This window comes from Emys orbicularis, chromosome 10, assembly GCF_028017835.1.
Source record: "Emys orbicularis isolate rEmyOrb1 chromosome 10, rEmyOrb1.hap1, whole genome shotgun sequence".
NCBI classification, from domain to species: Eukaryota; Metazoa; Chordata; order Testudines; family Emydidae; genus Emys; species Emys orbicularis.
Genome location: NC_088692.1, coordinates 18,253,775 through 18,275,420, shown reverse-complemented (window position 1 = coordinate 18,275,420; position 21,646 = coordinate 18,253,775). Strand labels below are relative to the sequence as shown.

Genomic DNA, 21,646 nt, shown 5'->3' with positions numbered 1-21,646 from the left:
ATAAAAGTACACTTCACCTGAAGTGAGATGTAAACTCCATTAGCTAAGTGAACTGCTTCTGATGCTTCAATTGGGTTTGGAATGTCCAAGTCCTGTGGGACCAGATGACATTGCTTCAATAACTGCACGAGGCATGTAACATTCCCACTCATGCTACATAGCTCCTCCAAGAACCAGGCTCCATCCCTTGAAGTCAAATCGACCAGTTGCTCTCCAGCACTAGATGCGGCACCTTCCATCATTAGATTACGTCTAAATGAAGCAATATTTTTGTTAGACAAGTAAAAGCACATGTGCTAATGCATATTAAGTTTACTTTGCTACCACTTAAATTGATAAGCTAGCCATAAAAACATGGAATGGAACAGATCTTAAAAAAGGCAACATATTTTATAGTATATTCTAGGCAATATGATAATTTAGATTTCTAATACTAGTATTAAATTGACTTTAATTAGAAAATCATATTAAATTTACATATTAATATCAATAACTCAAGTGTAAAAAAATTACCTTTTTTTGGCCAAAAAATGAATATAAAGTCATCTGTGATGACCTGGGAAAATGTCTGTTATATTTCTTATGAATACTGTGTGACTGTTTCCCTGTTGTGTGACTGTTTCCCAGCAACTGTGTATTGCTGCCTGCCTAAATGCATAGAGTGAAATCAAAGGAGGCTGTAAAAGGATTTCTGAGGAGTCAGGTAAGAAAGGGAAAACAATGACACAGATAAGACAGTCTCTTAGGTAGGCAGCTGCAAGGGAATTAAGCTAACAGTGGCTGGGCCATCAAGTGTGGTGGTGTGGGGAAGGACCACCTAGCTGGATCCATCCAGGCTAGGATGTTTTACTCTTCCAAAGTTAAACGGGGATCAAAGGAGAACCTGAAAGATCAGAAAATCCTGACCAGTTTAAAAGGTGTTTCTGGCAGGAAAGTAGGGGAAGTGGTCAGAGAGGCTGGTCAGGATGTGACAGTGAAAAGGCTGACAGTGACTGACATTCAGGGACTGGGGGGAAAAGCTGCAAGCTGGACAGACTTTTCACCCAACTCAGAGATGGGGAATAAGCCAGACTCACCTGAGCCATGGATAAAGAGGTTAAACGCTTAGGGAAGGAAATATGCATGTAGGTTTCTTATTTTAAATCCACTTCTCTAAGTACTGGGTATCGCTGGGGAAAATAAATCATGCTCTTTTTTAATCAGCTGTTTCTGCATCACTGCATCACACACACACAGTCACAGGCTCCCAAAAGGGAAACCTTGCAGTATCCAACCCCAGCTGGCTCTCCTGAATTAGTCACAGTTGGTAGCCAGGGGGCTGTAACCCAGAGACAGTGGTTGGATCACAAGACCCGACCACAAAAAGAAGTAGAGGCACAGGCCTGGAACTTGAAAGGGTACACTAAGGGGGCTGGAAAAGGGTCTCATAGGGGGCACCCTATCCAGGGACCATGAGATCAACTACCTATAGTATATTTTATAACAGACTGCTCACCTTGTAAGGGTGCAAAGAGCAGATATAATAACACTTGCTAGGCTCAATGACCCCTCCTCTCCATTTTCATGTAGGAAAACCTTAATACAACGTTCAATTTCTTTCAACTGTTCCTCACAAACTGGCACAGTGACTGCTTCTTGTTTCAAACGTTCCACCTGTCTGATTAGTCTGCTGTTTATATCTGCTGCATATCTTTGAAGAGTCATTTCTGTAGCAGTTATGAATTGACACACAGTTGGAGGTGGCTGAGGAGCATACTGCATTTCATACCTGTAAAATGACAGCAAAATGACAAGTTCTCCTTTCTGAAGCTTTAACAAGCTGCATTCCATTCCCTAGGAAGAGTACTCCATATTTAAACACGAATCATCAAATATTTTGGGCCAAATTCTAGATGTGAACAAAGTGGAGGATGGCCACCCTACTTTGGCTCTTCTGTCAAATCATGGACTGATAACTCATTCAATGGCTCCTGACATGGAGTACAATAGTGCATGGATAGCTCCTGTGCAGATCATGTCTCTTGGTCAAAAAAATGATGGCAAAACATTCACAGGATTCCCCTTCCCCACCCCTTTCTGAAAATTTTAGTTCTTTCCAACCAGTTTTAGTCTGCTGATACACAAGTGCCTGGCCCAAGTCATGATGTCCATCCAAATTTCCCCTGGCACACAAAAAAATCATGAGAGTTGATCTAAGCCAGGATACAAATGCAAATTAACACTGCTTTTGTTTTGAATACATCTCCTTTTATTGAGGTGGAGAGTTTAAGTTCACTTCCCCTTCATTAGCCAGAATTCGATCCTTTGTTTCCAGAACATCTCTAATACTGTAGATACATTTGGCTAGATCAATATACTCAATGCTTATTTTAACTCAAAAGGAAAAAAAGTCTTCCTTCTTTAATGTCACCTTTCAACATTCTTTAGGGAATGAGTTGGCAATAAATTTAGAACAGCACTGATGTAAGTCAATGGACTTCCTACCTTTCTTGCCTTTTGATTATAATCCAGCATTAACACTAAAATCTATTCTCAGGATCAATTGGTGGACAACAAGCCAGGAGTCTCCTAATTTCAGAAGTACAATTAACGTTAAAAACCACTAACCATGCTAAAATATCAGTTCACTGTGCGTTAGTGTTTTTCTACCGCCCATCGTTGTAGTATTTGAGAACAATACCAAAATCCCTATTGGACCTCATGGAGTCTCTGGCACTTCTTTTTCATGACCAAAACTCCGCTTGGTGTGGTGTAGGGTTTTGTTTTGTTTTAAGCCATGAAAATCACTTTCCTAGAGCTGTGCACAGCCATTAATCACAAAATAAAGCAACAATATTTATAGTTCTGTTTTGTCACTACATGGATGAAGCTGTGAGACCACACTTTAAAAGATGTTCTCTATTTTCTTTTTAAAACGCTGCAATAGCACCTTAAAAGGAAACACTCCTTGGAAAGACTATGGCATTTTAACATAAAACAAAACTTTAGTGTTTTACATTTCCTGCTTAAAATAAAAGTATCTTGAAAGTAGCAAGGATTAAATTACTAGGGAAATCCATTGTGCTGTCAACTTACTTCCCGTAGAGATCCTGACAACGTTCTATTGTCATGTTACAGATGAGTTCTTCCATCCACGTCTTCCACTGCTCAATTCGGTGTTTCTGAAACACAGCTTTGGGATACTGAAGAGCTACTGTTGCATAGTTATGCAACTGTTCAAGACAGCCACGTAAAACAGACCGCCTCTGCTGAAGAAGAGCACCAACCTCTCCCTCTAGCTGTTCACACTGACTGATCAAATGTGCCTGGCCAGCATTCTGCAGAAAGGCTGTTGCTGGTACATAACTTGGGGGACCTTTCAAGAAAGAGATTAAATTTTAACTATTTTCCTGTAACTATTGGTGATCACATATGTAATATGACCATAATTTAAAATCACATCTTTATATGTATAAAACCAGAGTATTACACACATACTTTAAAGTCATTTGTTAAGAAAACATTTGGTTTTAAATACTAGTTCAATTACTTTTTCATGGATAAAAATACCAAGAGAAGGATACAATACTATTTATTTCATACCAAGGTCCATTTGGGTGCTAATTTCTTGAAGAAGACTTGCAAGTTGCGTTGCCTCTAAATTATTAAAGGCAGCTTGGTAATGTGTTATCCACTGCTCAAATTCATTCAGCTTCACTTGGATTGCTTCCTGAACAGCTCTTTGCTGTGATTGCAGCTGGGTGTGTTCAGAATACCTGAGTTATAGAAGTCACAGAATCTATTAACCGCCCTATGAGAAATATTTAATTACACTGATCAAAGCCGTACTAACTCAATTGATCTGAAAATCTATTTTATAATTTTCACAGATTACACATTATAAAAAGTTTAAAACGACTATATTAAACACTTCTGTAAATTGTATTTGAACTGTGAGAAGAAGTTTCTCACTGCTGTCAATCTCTGGTCCGAAGTAACCATTATAAAATTAACCAATGTGCATACAGCATCTAATTCATAAAAAGCTGCAATGTGCTAACAGTGCAATATTAAACAAAGTTTTAAGATCCTCAAATAAAAGCACTGTAGAAGCACAGGTATTTCTATACCTGTGCTGCAATGTATGAGATGGGTGATCCGCTTCTTCTGCTCCTTCTAGAAATTCAGTCTCTTCTAGTAATTTGCCTTGCAATTTTTCAATGTCCGTCAACTGTTCTTGCAAGCTTAGATACTCTTCTAAACTACTGTCCAGCTTAGGAAGCACAACCAGCATTTCATCTCTGTTCTTAAACCAGTTTACCTATAAATCAAGATATAGAAATTAGAACAATAGATGTGCTACTTATTCAAATGGATAGAGGAGGGAGTGCTTCATTTCTGTGCTGCTGCTCAGCTGTAATCCATGGGTACAGGTTTCCTCAACTCTCACAGGTTTTAAGCTTTTAAGATTGATCAAAATATCGATCTATGTCTCTAGGCTTCAGCAGGGCCGGCTCCAGCATTTCTGCCGCCCCAAGCAAAAAAAAAAAAAAGCCGCGATTGGCGGCGGCAGTTCAGCGGCAGGCCCTTCGCTCCTAGAGGGAGTGAGGGACCTGCCGCCCCCGAATTGCCGCAGGTGCCGCCCCTCTCCCTTGGCCGCCCCAAGCACCTGCTTGTTAAGCTGCTGCCTGGAGCCGGCCCTGGGCTTCAGATTTCAACCCTGTGGCACAATGCAGGAAATTACTTTAGCACATACTTAACCTTCATGTTCTTAAAAGTTAATTGTGTTCTTAAGTGTCCTCCCTAAACAGTGCTACTTTCCTAAATCTGGGCCTGAATTAGCTCAATAAAAGCTGTAAGTGTTATGCTCTTAGCAAATACTATTTTCTAACATGCAAAAACTACTTTCAAATGTGAAGAATTTCTATTCATGACATGTCTAGCATTTTAAAAATGTTTTATCTGATAGTATAATGTGACATTTTACTGTAGTGACTACTTCACCTTTATCTCAGCTACTCTTGAAGAGAAGAGGCTACGAGTGATGTCTCTTTCCATCTCTCTTTTGCTCTGTTTGTTTTCAGCCTGCTGGCCACCACCACCATACACAGCCCCAGCAAATCCTGCTTCCCCTCCTGCTGTCCAGTCCACAAGAGGATCATAAACGAAAGCCTCAAGCAACGTAAGCAAAGTCTCTCTCCCACGTCGCATAATATGTAGAACCTGCATTTTAATAAATTTAGTCAGGTTAAGCTATCCTCATAAAATAGGACAGTTTTTAAATACAATATAGACATTAATATTTGAATAGCTAAATAAAGCAATCCATAACTTTCCTGAAGGTGGATATACTGAACTATAGCTGCAAGTTCAAATAGCGCTTTCTTGAGTTACAGCTGCACCAGAGTTTGCATTCTAACCTTTCTTCACAAGCTCCTAACTCTTTGAAAAGATTTACTTTGGGGCTGAATTTTCCTATATTTGTCTCTGCCCAAAGCTGATTTTTCTTTTCTTATTTGTGCATAAAGGGTGCAGAGGTGGCAAGACAGAGAGAAGAAAAGTAGTAGCGAAAGAAGAGGAAAGATAATGACAACTAAGCAAAATCCCTTCAGTCATTAGAATTATGGTTGAGTAAAAAAATTCCCACTTCCCCCTTGTGTAACATATATATAAATAAATAAAAATCTCACCACTTTAAAAAAAAAAAAACCAAAAAACACAACAGTACACCAAAAAAAAGCTGAAGTCTGAAATGTAAGTTTGACATACATATAGTCTTCCTGGAGGGCTACTTCATTTGTTTGGTATGCAGTAATAAAGAAAAAGGTTCTTAGCGGCTGAAAGAAGTCTCTGAACATGCTCAGTAGTAAGTTACGATTTCAGTGAAACTTAATGCCTTCTTTGTCACATCACCACAAATTCTCCAGAAACACCCCCTCAATTTACTATTAGAATACAAAAACTTTTCAGGTATTAAATTCTCTAACCATCTTTTATATCCCCATAAGACATAATAGCTTCATAGAGCTTAAGGCCAGAAGATATAATCAGATCATCTAGTCTGACCTCCTGTATATCACAGGCCAGTACATTTCACACAGTTACTCCAGTACTGTGCTCAAAAACCTGTGTTTGGTCAAAGCATATCTTCTAGAAAGGCATCCAAGTCTTGATTTGAGGACATCAAGAGATGGAGAATCCACCACTTCCCTTGGTAGTCTGTTCCAATAGTTAATCACACTCATGGTTAAAGGTGTGCCTTATTTCTAATTTTAGCAGGTATGATGGGCTATGCGCTTCTTACATTGCATTTATCTCAAATTTTAAACATAGTATTCTAAACATAATACTTTATATTTCTGATCTGGAGAGCCTAATTTTTAGAAGTCAGTTAAACCTGCCAAACAATGGATCATTGTGATCATGCCAACATCTGGAGCTAAATTTTATATACTTGCACGCTTTCCCCCCCCCCCCCCCCAAAATATAAAATGTCCCCAAAATAATACTCTTATTTCCTCCATATCAAACAACATTTAAAGAATAAGAATAGAATAAGACTTTGAAAAGGCAGTAAGGAGAAGGGAAGCATTTCCAAAACAAACAACAGATGAGAGTTCCCCACACTTCTAGAAGTGTCACAGCCTACCTGTTCACAAGAAAGCCTGAAAACCCCTTCTACTCCTGTTACTCCAAGTGCTGTTTCAATATTGTGTGTCATCCGGAACGGAACTTTTTCTGGTACTCTAAGGCTTTTTCCTTCAAGAGAAAGATTCAGATTTTTAATTATTAAGAAAAAGGTTATATTTGAACATGTACAAAACAAAAAATTTTTTTTTTACCTTTTTCAAAACAAACATTGTAATCTATATGTACAACTTCTCCTGTAGTCATGTCGATAAGAACATTATCCAGATGTCTGTCTCCAAGACCAATTATATAGCCAACCATGGACATAACTGCAGTGGATCTCGCGTATGACTTTAAAGAAAATTTCAGAATCATGTTTTTGGTTTTAGGAATCTTAAAAAAAATCACTTAATTATTTTATTATTATTATTCTTTTTAGGATAATTCACAGCAGTCAGTTGCAAGTTCTCCTTTACTGATTGTCTCAGGACATCTACCAACAGAGCACTCATTTTTTTAAGAACTTCAATTAATAGGCTAATTAAGATACAGGTAATCAGGTTTTCCACTTCTTTCTAGGGCACCATTTTTTCTGCTTTTACGCCCAATCTCTCGCTCTCCCTTCTTCCAACTATCCATATTAAAGCACACACTTCTGCTAAGTGATGATTCAATAGTACTAGCTCACCTGTCCCTACAAGAGTGCCATTGCTATAAGCATCCCAAGCATCTGCTGCCCCTCCCCCAAGCCAAAAATATGGTTTTAAAAAGGAAAATAATATATGTTATAGCTTACCTGTGTAACTCTCCACCACTCATCAGGTGTAGCACATGATGACCAAAGTTCTTTAGCTAGAAGATTTGGTGGAGTTGCTTCCATAAGCTCCTCTAGAACAGCCTTCATTACGTTCAAAGGCCAGTCACGACGAGATACATCTAGACTAAGCCCAACTGCCTTCAATGCAGGTCCAATTTTACTGTAGTAAAGTTCACTGGGTCTAGGTACTATTCCAGGATTTTGAGGGGTCTGGTAAGAATCCTGAGCCTACAAGAAATTGCATTATAAAGCTCTCTTATTTATTCTAACTACAATACTGAGTTACGAAGTTATCCTGAAGTCAGTTCAGACTAAAAAAAATTGGAATCTAAATAATCCTCTCTCCGGATTATGACTTGCAGCGCCTGGACTAACTATTTCAAATTCAGGAGGGTTTTTTTTGTTTTTGTTTTTTAATTTAGGACAGTGATTTTCAAAGCACTCAGCACTATCCTACCTCAACTTCTACTGAAGTCCATGGGACTTTTACAACTGAATTCAGTAGCAGCAGGGTTAGGACAACATTTAGCACTTTTGAAAATCCCATTCTAAAGCTACAGAAGGTAAAGTGACAAAAGGAGTTAAGAATCGGAAAAGAAACTGAAATGGTTTAGAGTAACTTTAACTTTAGCCATACAAAAATGCTCCTCCCCTTGAAGTATCACACAAGAATTAAAGATATACCTAAGAAATGTTCCTCTCTCTAAAAGACAAAATTTGACTATACAGTTTTGCCTGATATCTGATCAAACCCCATGAGAGATGAACATACAGATCTACTCAGCATGAATGCATGTACAGATAAAAATCATGAAAAATATTGTAATATTTGCTTTAGGTTTTAAAGCAACTTATGAAATATTCCACTTCTGAGAGGTGCTAATTAGTTTAAAATACATTAGTTACCTTTTGTGCTTGTAAAGCAGCTTCTCGCTGCTGCCACCGCTTGTAAAGGCCAAATAAAGGAGTGGCTCCATCCACCCACTGAATTAGGCCTGATCTCGTTCCCAGTGGTGTCACAGAATAGTGCCTAGCATGAAACCGTGGTGTCTCTTGACGATTAATTGTAGCAAACATGGTGTTCACAATTGATAAAAACTGCATGATTCTCTCATCTAGATGTAAATCTTCTAAACCTGTATTATAAAATTTAAGAAAGTATTCTGTTTAAAATTTAGCTTCTACAACAAACTATAAAAGCTCTTTCCCCTTAAATGAATCCCCCAAAATAGCATTTCTGAAGTGCACATTTCATTTTAGACTTAAAACAGCTACATATCTATCCAGGCCCAGAGTGGGTTCCTAAGCAATGGGGTATTTGCTAATGGAACAGTCCTTGGGCTTGGGCTGCTGTTCTAACTCCATGGGAGAAGCATGCAAGTGGAGTGCCAGCTCTGCAGAGCACTTCCCTACCGTTCACAGGAATGTGTGAAGCCTCAGGCTGACGCTCTCTCTTCCGGCTACTGCATGAGTTTTGTGAGAGAGTTCAGCTGATAAGGAAGATCAAAACAGGCTGCAGCTGGAACTGTTTTCTGTTGCAACAACCACACGGACCCACTAGGGTTACCATACTCAAAAAATAAAAAAAAGAAGAGGACACTCCATGGGGCCCTGGCCCCACCCCTTCCCCAAAGTCCCCGCCCTAACTCCCCCTCCTCCCTCCCAGCCACGCGAAAAGGGCTGCCCGAGTGCTACCGGGTTCACGGTTTGCCAGGCAGCCCCCAGACCCTGCGCCCCTGGCCGGCGCTTCCCCAGCGCAGCTGGAGCCCGGGAGGGGAAGCGCCCAGCCGGGGGCGCAGGGTCTGGAGGCTGCCCGGCAAACCGTGAAGCCGGTAGCGCTCGGGCTTCGGGCAGCCCCCATGCCTCCGGACCCTGTGCCCCCGGCCGGGCACTTCCCCTCCCGGGCTCCGGCTGCTGTGCTCCTCCACTGACTCTTTGGCTCTGTTTAAGAGCCAAGCTGCCCGAGCGCTACCGGCTTCGGGCAGCCCCCTTGCCTCCGGACCCTGCGCTGCCAGAGCAGAGCAGCTGGAGCCCGGGAGGGGAAGTGCCCGGCCGGCGGCTGGGGTCCGGAGGCAAGGGGGCTGCCCGAAGCCGGAGCGCTCGGGCAGCTCGGCTCTTAAACAGAGCCGAAGAGTCAGGGGAGGAGCAGAGCAGCCGCGGGAGGGGAAGTGCCCGGCCGGCGGTATTTTTCCCGGACATGTTCGGCTTTTTTGGTAATTCCCCCCGGACGGGGGTTTGATTACCAAAAAGCCGGACATGTCCGGGAAAAACCGGACGTATGGTAACCCTAGGACCCACAGGCCTCTTCTTCTGCAGCTTATGTGAGTCAAAGAATTTTACAGCATTTGTGGAAAGAAAAGCCGATGGATGATCAACACTAATACATATGGACACCTACAATGTCTCTCATCCACTGTTCAGGTATAATTTTAAGGGCTGCCTGAAAGGTTTTTTGGCCAGGCTGACTATCACAATCCACACTCAATGTTCACAATACGTCTTTCCAACTTTAGAGGTGCTACTCTCTAACTTAAAGTGAGTGTAAGCCTGAATAATATACATATAAAACATGCATCTGCCCAATATTTTAGCAACCCCCCCCATACACACACAATCCTGAGGAAATTTCCAGGTCTTACCTTTGAAAAGGTATGGGTAGTTCTTCCCATCTGAACCCAGGAAAAGGAGTTTTTTGGGTTTGGTTTTAGTAGGCAGAATTGTGATAGTGCTCCCCACGCTTTGAATCGTGACTGTGTCTCTAGCGGACACTTCTCCGGGGAGTGCTATTTCAGTGTTCATCGTGGCAGCCAACCAAGGACTAATTTCTTCAAGGCGTAAGAGGTAACTGGCACGTTTCTGTGCTCTTTGTTGCAAACTTAGCATAACCTTTTAAAGAAATTGTTAAAAAGCTGAAGTTCAAGCTGATGTAGTGGTAAACATTTACAAAAACAAATAGATCTTCTACTTTTGGGGGGGAAGGAAGGAATTGCTTTCTTAAGCCATGTATTCTTCCATTTTATTGATGTACTAATCTATATTTATAATTATTGGTGACAAAACCATATCAAAGACAGTAACATTTTCACCATTTTTAATTAACAAAAGAAAAGGTTTTGGCTTAGAGAACTGTATTTACAGTAAGGGAACGCTCTTAAAAGGGGCTAGGTTCCTGTATTTTTTAAGATCTGGTACTAGGTCTGTCTTGGGAACAGAAAAAAGGGCAAAGCAGGGCACTAGAGAGTTACTTGCTACCAAGAAATCTGCACATTTCCTCACTTCTGTTTTGCAGAAAAGGCTAACTTCAAGAAAACCAATTTACATATTAAATAGCATCCATTTACCAATCCAGTTCAATTACCAGGTTGGCTCTGGCCATTTAACAGTTGGACAACGTCATTTACAACCTCTCTCTCTTTAGGCATGTCTACTCTTAAAACTCTGCCACGATTCAGTATAGACACTACCTACACTCACGGGAGGGATTCTCCTGCCAGTATATGTAAATCCACCTCTCTGAGAGGCGGCAGATTGGAAGAATTCTTCCACTGACCTCGTGCTGTCTACACTGAGGGGGTTAGGTTGGTATAGCTATGTGCTTGCCTTCACGTACAGCACTATAGTGGCACTGCTGCAGTGCTTTAGTGAAGATGCTACTACACTGACCTGAGAGCTTCTTTCATCAGCGCAGTTAATCTACCTCCCCGAGAGATGGTAGCTATGTCAACAGAAGCTCTCCTGTCGACACAGCGCTGTCTACACATGGGGATAGTTATTCTGACCTATGTTGCTCAGGCATATGGATTTTTCATACCCCTGAGCGACGTAGTTATACCGTAATAGGTCTGTAGTATAGACTTGGCCTATGTCTCTAAACTTTTCACACCCATGAGAGACATAGCTACACCAATGTAAGATCTTAGTATAGACCAGGTTTCAGTTCCCTTTTCCAGCCTGTAAGAGTATTTTTGTTGCTACAACCTTCTAAAGCATCAGCAATAAAACAGGATAGGAGATGACCAAAAAAGAGTCACAAGACATATCCTAAGACTTAGCAGGTATGAAGTGAGAGATATGTAGGTGTCAGAGCGTAGTTAGCCCCCTGAAGGAGTCAGGGGCACAGCCTACCTCTGAGAGGCTCCACAAGGGGGAATGAGACAGCTCAGGTTCACCTAGGAGAAGTTAACTCATGGAGTAACTGGGAGGCAGTTAATTTGACAGTTTAGCACCTGGACATGATAAAATGTACCTCAGTTAGAGGGTGTCAAGTATCGGGGGTAGCCGTGTTAGTCTGTATCTACAAAAACAACAAGGAGTCTGGTGGCACCTTAAAGACTAACAGATTTATTTGGGCATAAGCTTTCGTAGGTAAAAACCTCACTTCTTCAGATGCATAGAGTGAAAGTTACAGATGCAGGCATTATATACTGACACATGGAGAGCAGGGAGTTACTTCGCAAGTGGAGAACCAGTGTTGACAGGGCCAATTCAATCAGGGTGGATGTAGTCCACTCCCAATAATAGATGAGGAGGTGTCAATTCCAGGAGAGGAAAAGCTGCTTCTGTAATGAGCCAGCCACTCCCAGTCCCTATTCAAGCCCAGATTAATGGTGTTAAATTTGCAAATGAATTTTAGTTCCGCTGTTTCTCTTTGAAGTCTGTTTCTGAAGTTTGTTTGTTCAATGATAGTGACTTTTAAATCTGTAATAGAATGACCAGGGAGAATGAAGTGTTCACTTACTGGCTTTTGTATGTTACCATTCCTGATGTCCGATTTGTGTCCATTTATTCTTTTGCGGAGGGAAAAGAATAAATTATTATTGGGAGTGGACTACATCCACCCTGATTGAATTGGCCCTGTCAACACTGGTTCTCCACTTGCGAAGTAACTCCCTGCTCTCCATGTGTCAGTATATAATGCCTGCATCTGTAACTTTCACTCTATGCATCTGAAGAAGTGAGGTTTTTACCCACGAAAGCTTATGCCCAAATAAAATCTGTTAGTCTTTAAGGTGCCACCAGATTCCTTGTTGTTTCAGTTAGAGGGGGAACTCCTGAGGGAAAAGGCAGCTGCCAGAGAGCCAGAACTGCAGAGAGGATCCCAGGAAACTGGTGAGAAGCCAACGCTCCAAAAAGGGAGAAGCAGGGCAAGCCTATAGAGGAAAAAGGTAGGAGGCAGCAGGGAGCAGCAAGGGACTAAGAAGGATTGGTTCTGGATGTTCCAAACAAGGGCCCTGAGCTGGAACTCAGTGGCATAAGGGGGATGGAGTCAGGTGGTGTAGCTCCCCATCCTGCCACAAGGGACAGCTAACAGATAAAGGCCCCATATTACAGTAGGTGACCAAGATGTTCTGCCAGGTCCAGAGCTGCCAACATTGAAGACTGTCTCTACACAGTGCTGGGGTTGAGACCTTTAATGAAACCATCTAAAACAACTCCAGGATGGTAGTTCATGGAACTTGTTGAAGCTCCAAACGCAGGCTTCAACCAGTAGAAAAATATCAGCCAAATGCACTGGTGGAAGGATTATAAAAGTCTCATTACTTCATAACCCCAAAGTCACACCAAAGAAACCTTCAGAAGAGAGCTGTATTTCTTCCCTTGATCTAGCAGCCCAAGTCTTCCAGTACTTGAGATGACAAAGCCAGTACCTGGAGGAACTAGGAGAGACTGCAAGAATTGTGAGATTTTTAAGAAAGGGTGTCAGGTGCTAGAAAGCAGGTCATGTAAAGAGAACTGGAGAAGTTGAGAACTGCTGTTAAAACTGACTGGAGCACTGCTGGACTTCCAAGGGAGGGAATGTGTTCGGTAGCAGAGTCTGAGCGGACTAGGCTCATGGGGAGGGAGATGGGGAGAAGTTTGAAGAGATAGGATGGGAAAAAACAGGAAAGGAATAGCTGCTTGCTCCTATCATTTTCCAGGATCCCACAGACTAGAAGGTAGGAGGTTAAAAAAGGAAAGTACTACCAATGGCTGGAAGGTTAGTAATGGAGAGGGTAAAGATATAAGCTGTATTTGTGGCAGAGGCAAAATACTAGGATTTGGTGATCGCAGAGCTCCTATAAGGCTTGGAGAGGGCATAAAAAAAATGTGCATATGGAACATTACCCAAATTGCAAGGGATGAAGCCAACCTATAGTCGGAGGATACTGGAGGACAGATGCTTATTGATGCAGTGGTAGCTCTCACATTGCTTCAGTCTGCAGTCTACTTAATCCATGAGAAGATATTTCCTTTGTCCTAACGCACCTCTGCCTGGTTCCTGAGCATGTCATTCTGCAAACTATAATTTGAGCACCATTGCCCTAATTTGGCCCTATTATGATTTTAAACAAGTTCCCAATGTTAGCTTCCCCTCTTGAGACAAAAATATTTGCCTGTGCAATGACGACACAAAATCTGTTCTTATTAATCTTCCCAGATTCAACCAGGTATGATCTAGCCCTAAAATAATGTGACATTCAAACTCATGAAACAGAGGAAGAAACTAACAGGTACATTAGTCATTCCACTAATAAGTAAGAAATCAGTTTAATCATATGTAGCAGAAGTAGTAATCAGATTGTATATATAATTTTCTTTATTAGCATGTTGAAGATACAGTACCTCTTTAAACGGGATCCAGCTGCTTCCAGGTTTAGCAGGATTAGAAGGGTTCTTAAGTTTTTCCAAAGCATTTTCAATTGCATCTCCATAGTTGTCCTGAAACCATTTTTCATGAGGAGTTTCTGCAGGAGCTGCAGTGATGCTTTGTACATGTTCCAAAGCAAATACAATGGGCTTCATTAGAGCTGTATGCTTTTCACGCATGATTGCTATCTTTTCCTCTCTATGTAGGAAGGAGAGAAAAAATAATTCTAGATCAGCTTTAAAAATGAAGTATTTTAAAACAAAAGGCATATTTATTATAGGATACATCACACTGACTGTTACCCAGTTAAACAGAAAGACTGAAATTAAGATACCAATCTTTCAGGATAAATATAAAATAGAAGAAAATAGGTATTTTAACACCAGCAAGCAATATTTAAAAACCCACAAGTGAGCCAACCAGACGTTAATACCAGGAAGAAAAAAAAAGCTACTTATGTATGCCCAAAACACTTAACAGCATTTCTATATTATATTATAAATGTAGAAATAATTGTCAAAGAACAACCACCATAATTGTTTTAAGCTCCTGTCTTCTTCATAAAAAAAACACTGCAACACAAACCATTTGTGATGCCTTTCAGAAGAGGAGGCAATACACACTGGGAACTTGTCAATGGTTGATGTTTCAGGACAGGAGACAGATCAGTAGTACCAGAAATACTTATATCTAACATTTCAAAAATGGATACATTAGTATTGGGTACAAAATTATACCAAATAAAATGTCTTAGAATTGAAAAGACTGAATTACAGAATTGTTAATAGTTAAATTTGAGTATATTTTGCCACCTTCAATCTTGCCTACCAGTGAAGAACTTAGAATCAAACAGATATATGATAAAGGTGATCTCATACATTAATAAGAGACAACAAACTAAAAGCAGTTAAGACAGGGATATCCAATCTTTGGTCCTCAGTTCTTTTAACTGTGGCCTTTGAGGGTGGCTATGTTAAGATGAAAATTTGTATATGGGTACATATTGAAAATATGGTCCCCTGAGCTTTGGCTTCTAATTTTCTAAATGGAAGCCTCTGAATCAGCCCCATCACTATGGGGAATAAAGGCACAGCCTGTCACTTCTTCCTCTCCAGTCACAGGAGCTGCTCTGGGGTGAGCAGGGAGGGCTCTGCGCAGCTGCATGCAGCGCTGCATATGAGGAAGCAGTAATAATTTTGGCTTCTTTATTGTCTGCTTCCATGCTAGACTGCAGTAAATTACAGGGAGAGCAGGATTGAAGCTCATCTGATTCTGCCTGAGGCTAGACAAGTGCTTCAAAAGGCATCATTTCCCTCCTCCACACAGCTATCCAGGAAAACCCAGGAATGGAAAAAAGACAAGCTGAAAACTGAAAATCGATTAAAGCTTCCTGTACAAGCCTAACATGAGCTGTTAACTGTCCCTCTGCCACTGTACGCCAGAGGTGAATAGCTGGAGTATTGTGTACACAAGCCACTCCCATCTCTGCCCCTGACAAACCTCTACACAGCTGACATGAGCCTGTACTGGGGCTGTGAGAAGGGAAGAAGGAGTAGGATATGAATACCGTAGCTCTATGCCCACAGGTGTCTGCTCCATACTGAAGGAATCCACAGCAAAGAACGTGTTGGTGTATTTTGCCCCCCTTGCACCCGTTATGTGGTGCAAATGGAATGCACCAAAGTACCAGCTGTGACACCCTGACCTCTGATACAGATTTAATAGGAAAAGCATGACTGGTCAATTTAATAATTCTAGTGCACAGTGACAATCTGTCTTTTCTCACCAATTTTTACTTAGGAGTTATTCATGAAAACCTACTTCCGTAGAGTGTTGTTGTTTTGAACCCTCTTGACTTCATCTTCCAGTTGTTGAATCCGTCTGAGGACATACATGTGCTGCTGCAACAGCACTCCCAACCAAAGTTCATCCCAAAGAACTGTAACTCGGCGCAGCTCTGCTACTAGCATCTGAACCTGTATAAAATAAATTAAAATGCCCTTATTTTTAAAGTTCAAGAATTTTTTTTCTAGTTCATCTATTTAATAGCAGCTTGAATGTCTTGAAAGAATGACATCCTTACAGTAAGATTAAAGTTACACTGAAAACTTTAACAACCCTCCACCCAAAAAAAACAGTTACTAACCTTTCTGTAACTGTTGTTCTTAGAGATGTATTGCACATGTCCTTTCCAATGTAGGTGTGAGAGTGCCCAGAGCACATCTGCTGGAATTGTTTCCATTGGATCGGCTCCTGCACCCCCTGGTGCTGCATGCTAATAGCACCAGTATAAGGGTCCCCACTGTCCCCGCCCCCCTTCAGGTTCTTCTTACCGATCGCTTCAGGAGAGGGAACGGCGGGCAGGTCTTGGAATGGATATGTGCAACACATCTCGAAGAACAAGAGTTATAGAAAAGTTAGCAAACATTGGTTCTTCGAGTGCTTGCACATGTCCATTCCAATGTAGGTGACTCTCAAGCAGTTGCACAGGAGGTGGGCTCAGAGTTCAAGGACACACTGACTGCAACACTGCGCAGCCGAAGTTGGCATAGTCTCTGGCTTGTTGGGTAATGGCATAGTGCGCTGAGAATGTGTGCACCGAGGACGAGGTTGCTGCCCTGCAGATATCTTAAATAGGGACTTGAGCTAGGAAAGCGGCTGAAGAGGCCTGAGATCTTGTGGAGTGAGCAGTCAGGTTAGGTGGAGGAGGGACTCCCGCAAAGTCGTAACATGCCGATACATGAAGTAATCCAAGACTAAATCCTCTGGGCAGAGATGGGGAGCCCCTTCATTCTCACAGCTATCGCCATGAACAGTTGATCTGCGGAACGTTTTGGTCCTTTGAATATAAAATGCCAGGGCCCATCTAATATCCAAGGAGTGCAGACGCTGTTCTTCCCCATCTGCATGCAGCTTAGGGTAGAATACTGTTAGAAAAACTGCTTGGCTGCAATGGAATTGTGAAACCAATTTTGGGAGGAACTTTGGATGCAGGCACAGCTGTACTTTCTCTCTGAAGAACATCATATACAGGAGTTCCAATGTGAGGCCTCAGATTTCTGAAACTCTTCTGGCTGAAGTGAGGGCCACTTTCCAGGAGAGGTGCAACAGCGAGCCTGTTGCTAGCGGCTCGAAGGGTGGGCCTGTCAGCTTTGACAGGACAAGGTTTAGGTCCCAACGAGAGATCGGTTTCTTTACCTGAGGAAACAGCCTCTCCAGGTCTTTGAGAAAACGGATTACCATTTTGTGTGAAAAGACCAATCCGTTGTCAACTTTAGGATAGAAAGATGAAATGGCCAATTTCTTGTTTCAAGAGCAGAAGGTACTCCAAAATAAGTTGCAATGAGGACTGTATAGGTGGAACCCTGCATTGGGAAGACCAGATGGAGAATCGTTTCCATTTTGCCAGGTAAGTTGCCATGGTGGAAGATTTTCTACTGCCTAGTAGGACTCTATGAACCTGCTCCGAGCTAGCTTGCTCTTCAGGATTCAGCCATGAAGATCCCGGGCCGTCAGATGAAGAGCACTGAGGTTCAGGTGGAGCAGCTGACCATGGTCCTGGGTGATCGAGTCCAGGTGCAGTGGGAGCCGGATTGGGGGCTCCACCGAAAGGCTTAAGAGGATGGTGAACCAGTGCTATCTGAGCCATGCCAGGGCTATAAGGATGACCCGTGATCAGTCCTGCTTGATCCTCGACAGAGCCTTGTGAATTAATGGAAGGGGGGGGGACGCGCGGGGGAGTGTAATACAGGTAAGTTGTCCATGCCAACAGGAAGGCACCCATAAGAGACACAAGGCTGTGGCCCCTCAGGGAGCAAAACTGATGGCATTTCCTGTTGTCGCGGGTAGCGAACAGGTCTATAAAGGTAGTCCCCCACCTCTGGAAGATGTCCCTTGCCATGTCTGGATGAAGGGACCACTTGTGGCGAGTGGAGATGGACTTGCTGAGGTGATCTGCGAATTGGTTCTGTGTACCTGGCAGGTAAGATGCTTCTAGGTAGATTGAGTGTGTAATGCAGAACTCCCACAGCCGGATTACCTCCTGGCATAGGGAGGAAGAGAGCACTCCACCCTGCCCGTTGATGTAGTTAATGCAGTGGTGGCGATTTAGCGGGTCTGGTGAAGATGCAATTAGTTGACTTGCCACAGGAAGAGCAGGGCTTAAAGTCCGGTGACAGAGGCATGCCCTGGCACTGGCGAGCGGACAAGCCTCTCCAACTAAGTACAGAGGCATCCAAAACACACTAACTACTAAAAGTACTACTACTACTACTACCACCACCACCACCACCACCACCACCACCACCAAACTAGCTAAACTACAAGAACTATACACACAAAGAAAAGGGAGAAGGAAACCACTGGAAGAGATTGCCTGAGCAAAGAGGGAAGTTCCAGCATCCGTCATGGGTGGTAAGAAGGAACTAAAGGGATGCAGGCTCAGCAGGGCTTCATACCAGCGCTATGAGCGTGCGGCACCAGGGGGCACTGGAGCCGACCCAACAGATACCACTAAGGGAAAAAATTCTGGCAACTGTGCTCAGGGCGCATGCACACCTACATTGGAATGGACACGTGCAAGCACTCAAAGAAGAATACATAATTTCACAAACTGTATGTCTGGTTACAAGTCAGCCTGAATAAATTACAAAAAACAATTTATTTTACCTGCAACACCATGGTTGGATTTGCAGTAGACAGTTTTTCTACAATTTTGCTGTAGCAGTCCTGCATCATTGCTTGGTCTTCATTTAATCCATTTTTTGGTTCATCCTTATTACTTTCTTGAGAAGCCGGGGGACTTCCTCCTTCACATTCACCACCTAATAATTCTTCACCTTGAATGTTACCTAGCAAAGTAGGGATTGCAGAGGGCAACTTGTTCCCTACATTAGAAAAAGTGTATTGAATAATATACATATTGCACTAGCATACCAAGGCCAAATTTTGAATCTGGGCCCCATTATGCTAGGTACTGCACAAACTTATGGACATATAAAAGGCTTAGATATAATATATGAAATCATAATGAAAAAATTATGGTGTGCCAAAGGGGTCTCCATATAAGGTACTTGAATTTTAGACAGTTCACAGGTGTAGTCCATAATACTTCACGCCTTAAGGAGTGTTTTATCAAAAGATATTACCGAAGTGATGAAACTAATCAGAACAATTTTACTGTAATGGCATTTTACTGGATAAACAGTAAAAGTTCAAACATACTGCAGTCTAGCTAGCAGCACACATACATAGACTTGCTGTATTTCTCAGCAAATTGTTTAAAATGGACCTTCTGAACATTATTTCACTTTGCATTTATCAACTATTTGGCATTCAGTAATAACCCCAACGACAACAAAAAGAATCCTTCCATACCTGAAGACTGGGATTCACTGCTAAGTGAAATGGTACCCACTATTGCAGGATACAATATAAGATGAGGAGAATCTTGAGCTACTCGACACAGTAAATTGCAAATACTTTGACGAACATATACTTCAGGGTGGTTCAGGCGGGAGAAGAGCTGAGGAATAATACCTTTATAAAAAGAAGCAGAAAAGGGGCTACATTGATTTTTGTACACTCAAGCCACAGAAAGATGTTTTCAGTGGTGTGTAATTTTTGTACCAAGAAACTGAACAGTCACATTCTCATGTTATTTAAACCACAGCAAGATCTCTACCTTTTACTGTATGGGTACTAGATTATTTCCCCCCCACCATTCAAGGAGCGGAGTCAATTATATTTAGTACATAAATCTTGCAATAGAGCACTAGGAATTGAGTCCTGCACATTGGGTCTGTTAGAGTCATATAGTTTTTACGGATTGCATCACTAGAAGCTCCAAAAACAAATGTGATTTTGTGACAGTGTGGAAGGTGGAATAAGAAGAGACCCATTTCCACTCAGTATCACTCTTTTATGGTCAGGTCACTGCATCTTGCTGACTAATCCTAGCACTTGAAAGAAGGGGTAGGAATTCACCCATTCCTGGAAGGGCTGCCACTGTCCAGCAGTTACCACTGTAATTCAGGGATATATGGTCCATCCCTCTGGCCCAGCTGGGAAGGGGTCATTCACCTTCCTACAAGAAACTTAAAATAGTCTTTCAAATTTGAATACAGGTTAGTCTTTGCAAAAGTCTTGGGAAATACCAAAAACTTTTTAGAAGTGAAGTTTTGTTAGATGAAGAGTACACAATAATCTGCTTATTAGGTGGGAGACAAACTATTGTGTATAATTAGAGTTTACAAGGGTTGAAAGACAAAGGTTTGGAAAGACAAGTTTCATAAGAAGTTTTCTGTTTATTTATATTTAGCAAAAAAGTTTGTCAAAATTCAGTTTAATAATTCAGCTAAAACCATCTTACCTCTCCATGGAGCAGTAGGGGTTGTTTCTAGTCCCTGCTCTAGATATTGTCGAAGTTCTCCAGCATGTTTCACAAGTAACCTCAACAATCTCAAGGTTGCCATCACAATAACATCATCAGTACTTTGTTCAGAAGTGTTTCTTAACAGTAGTCTGGGATCATCTTCATCAAGAGGAACCTACATATTATACAAAGAAATAGCACTCTCAACTGACCATACTGTTTTTGTCATGGGTCTTGAGCTTTAAAAATGTTTAGGAACTAGCTTTCATCACCACAGCAGACAGTAATGCATACCTGACCAGCATTGAGTTTAAGGAAGGTAAAATATGCACTGCAGGACAGTTTATAGAGACTGAAGATTCTGTCTACTACTTTTCTCCACACTTTAATTAACCCCTCTGTTGCATTTTCATCAAGATCTGAAAGCCAGGGGCAACTAGTCAACAACTGACGCCATATAACATCCACCATGTCATCTTCTTCATTGTCTTCATTTTCTGTGATCTGTAGGGTCATGTCTTCATCCTAAACTCAGATTATGCAAGAATATTAAGAGGAAAGAATGAGATAATTGTTTTGAACAAGACCACAAAACTTTTCCACAATGTATATTAATTGCTGATCCTGGAAAGGGTAGCCAGGAATTTGAAATGTGTACACACACAGTTTTCCGTTGCCTCATTCCATAACATAGCCATAATCTCCCAGAGCAGACATAATGCCATACACGTATAATCACTAACATAGCTTATTTCTTTGGGAATTTCTGCATTTTTTGTGCAGAATGCTCTTTTGGTAGAAGTTTGATTTAAGGCATTATATAAATATTGTAGTCCGCTACACAATCAGGGAGGAAAGCTAAAGTGGCAAACTGAATGAATTGGAACATTTTTCAAGAATGCAAGTTTCCACTTACCTGAATTCCAGCTGGACGACATACTGCCTGTCCAAGAATGCCATAGATTTTCTCTCTGTCTTCCTCTGCAATGTTGTCAGGAAGCAAGCTTTGAACCTCAGATTTCTCTTTTGGCAGAAGACGGACACCTCCCTGACTGTAACATTTAATAAGTCATCAACCCCAAAACCACAATTAATGTAAATATTTAAAGAGCTACTTACCTTTTTAAATACTGTATATTTAAGGCTTCATCTTAGGGTGAAATTCACCCCTATTCGGAGGGCCAGCAATCAAAACAGAACACAAGTGGCACATCCCTCT

General features: G+C 41.6%; 1 protein-coding gene across 1 annotated transcript in view; it reads right to left on the bottom strand.

Annotated features, from left to right (window-relative positions):
• SMG1 (SMG1 nonsense mediated mRNA decay associated PI3K related kinase) overlaps positions 1 to 21,646 on the bottom strand; it is a 117,536-nt gene that overhangs the window by 12,727 nt on the left and 83,163 nt on the right. Inside the window, exons 33-50 of the mRNA XM_065412819.1 lie at positions 21,344 to 21,479; positions 20,722 to 20,952; positions 20,425 to 20,602; positions 19,431 to 19,592; positions 18,723 to 18,940; positions 15,876 to 16,030; positions 14,030 to 14,252; positions 10,066 to 10,312; positions 8,333 to 8,562; positions 7,406 to 7,654; positions 6,822 to 6,960; positions 6,629 to 6,738; positions 4,984 to 5,202; positions 4,110 to 4,300; positions 3,583 to 3,755; positions 3,076 to 3,355; positions 1,496 to 1,768; positions 18 to 252 (exon numbers count right to left, since the gene is read on the bottom strand). Of these exons, the coding sequence (XP_065268891.1) occupies positions 18 to 252; positions 1,496 to 1,768; positions 3,076 to 3,355; positions 3,583 to 3,755; positions 4,110 to 4,300; positions 4,984 to 5,202; positions 6,629 to 6,738; positions 6,822 to 6,960; positions 7,406 to 7,654; positions 8,333 to 8,562; positions 10,066 to 10,312; positions 14,030 to 14,252; positions 15,876 to 16,030; positions 18,723 to 18,940; positions 19,431 to 19,592; positions 20,425 to 20,602; positions 20,722 to 20,952; positions 21,344 to 21,479 (3,649 nt within the window). The remainder of the gene's footprint in view (positions 1 to 17; positions 253 to 1,495; positions 1,769 to 3,075; positions 3,356 to 3,582; positions 3,756 to 4,109; positions 4,301 to 4,983; positions 5,203 to 6,628; positions 6,739 to 6,821; positions 6,961 to 7,405; positions 7,655 to 8,332; positions 8,563 to 10,065; positions 10,313 to 14,029; positions 14,253 to 15,875; positions 16,031 to 18,722; positions 18,941 to 19,430; positions 19,593 to 20,424; positions 20,603 to 20,721; positions 20,953 to 21,343; positions 21,480 to 21,646) is intronic.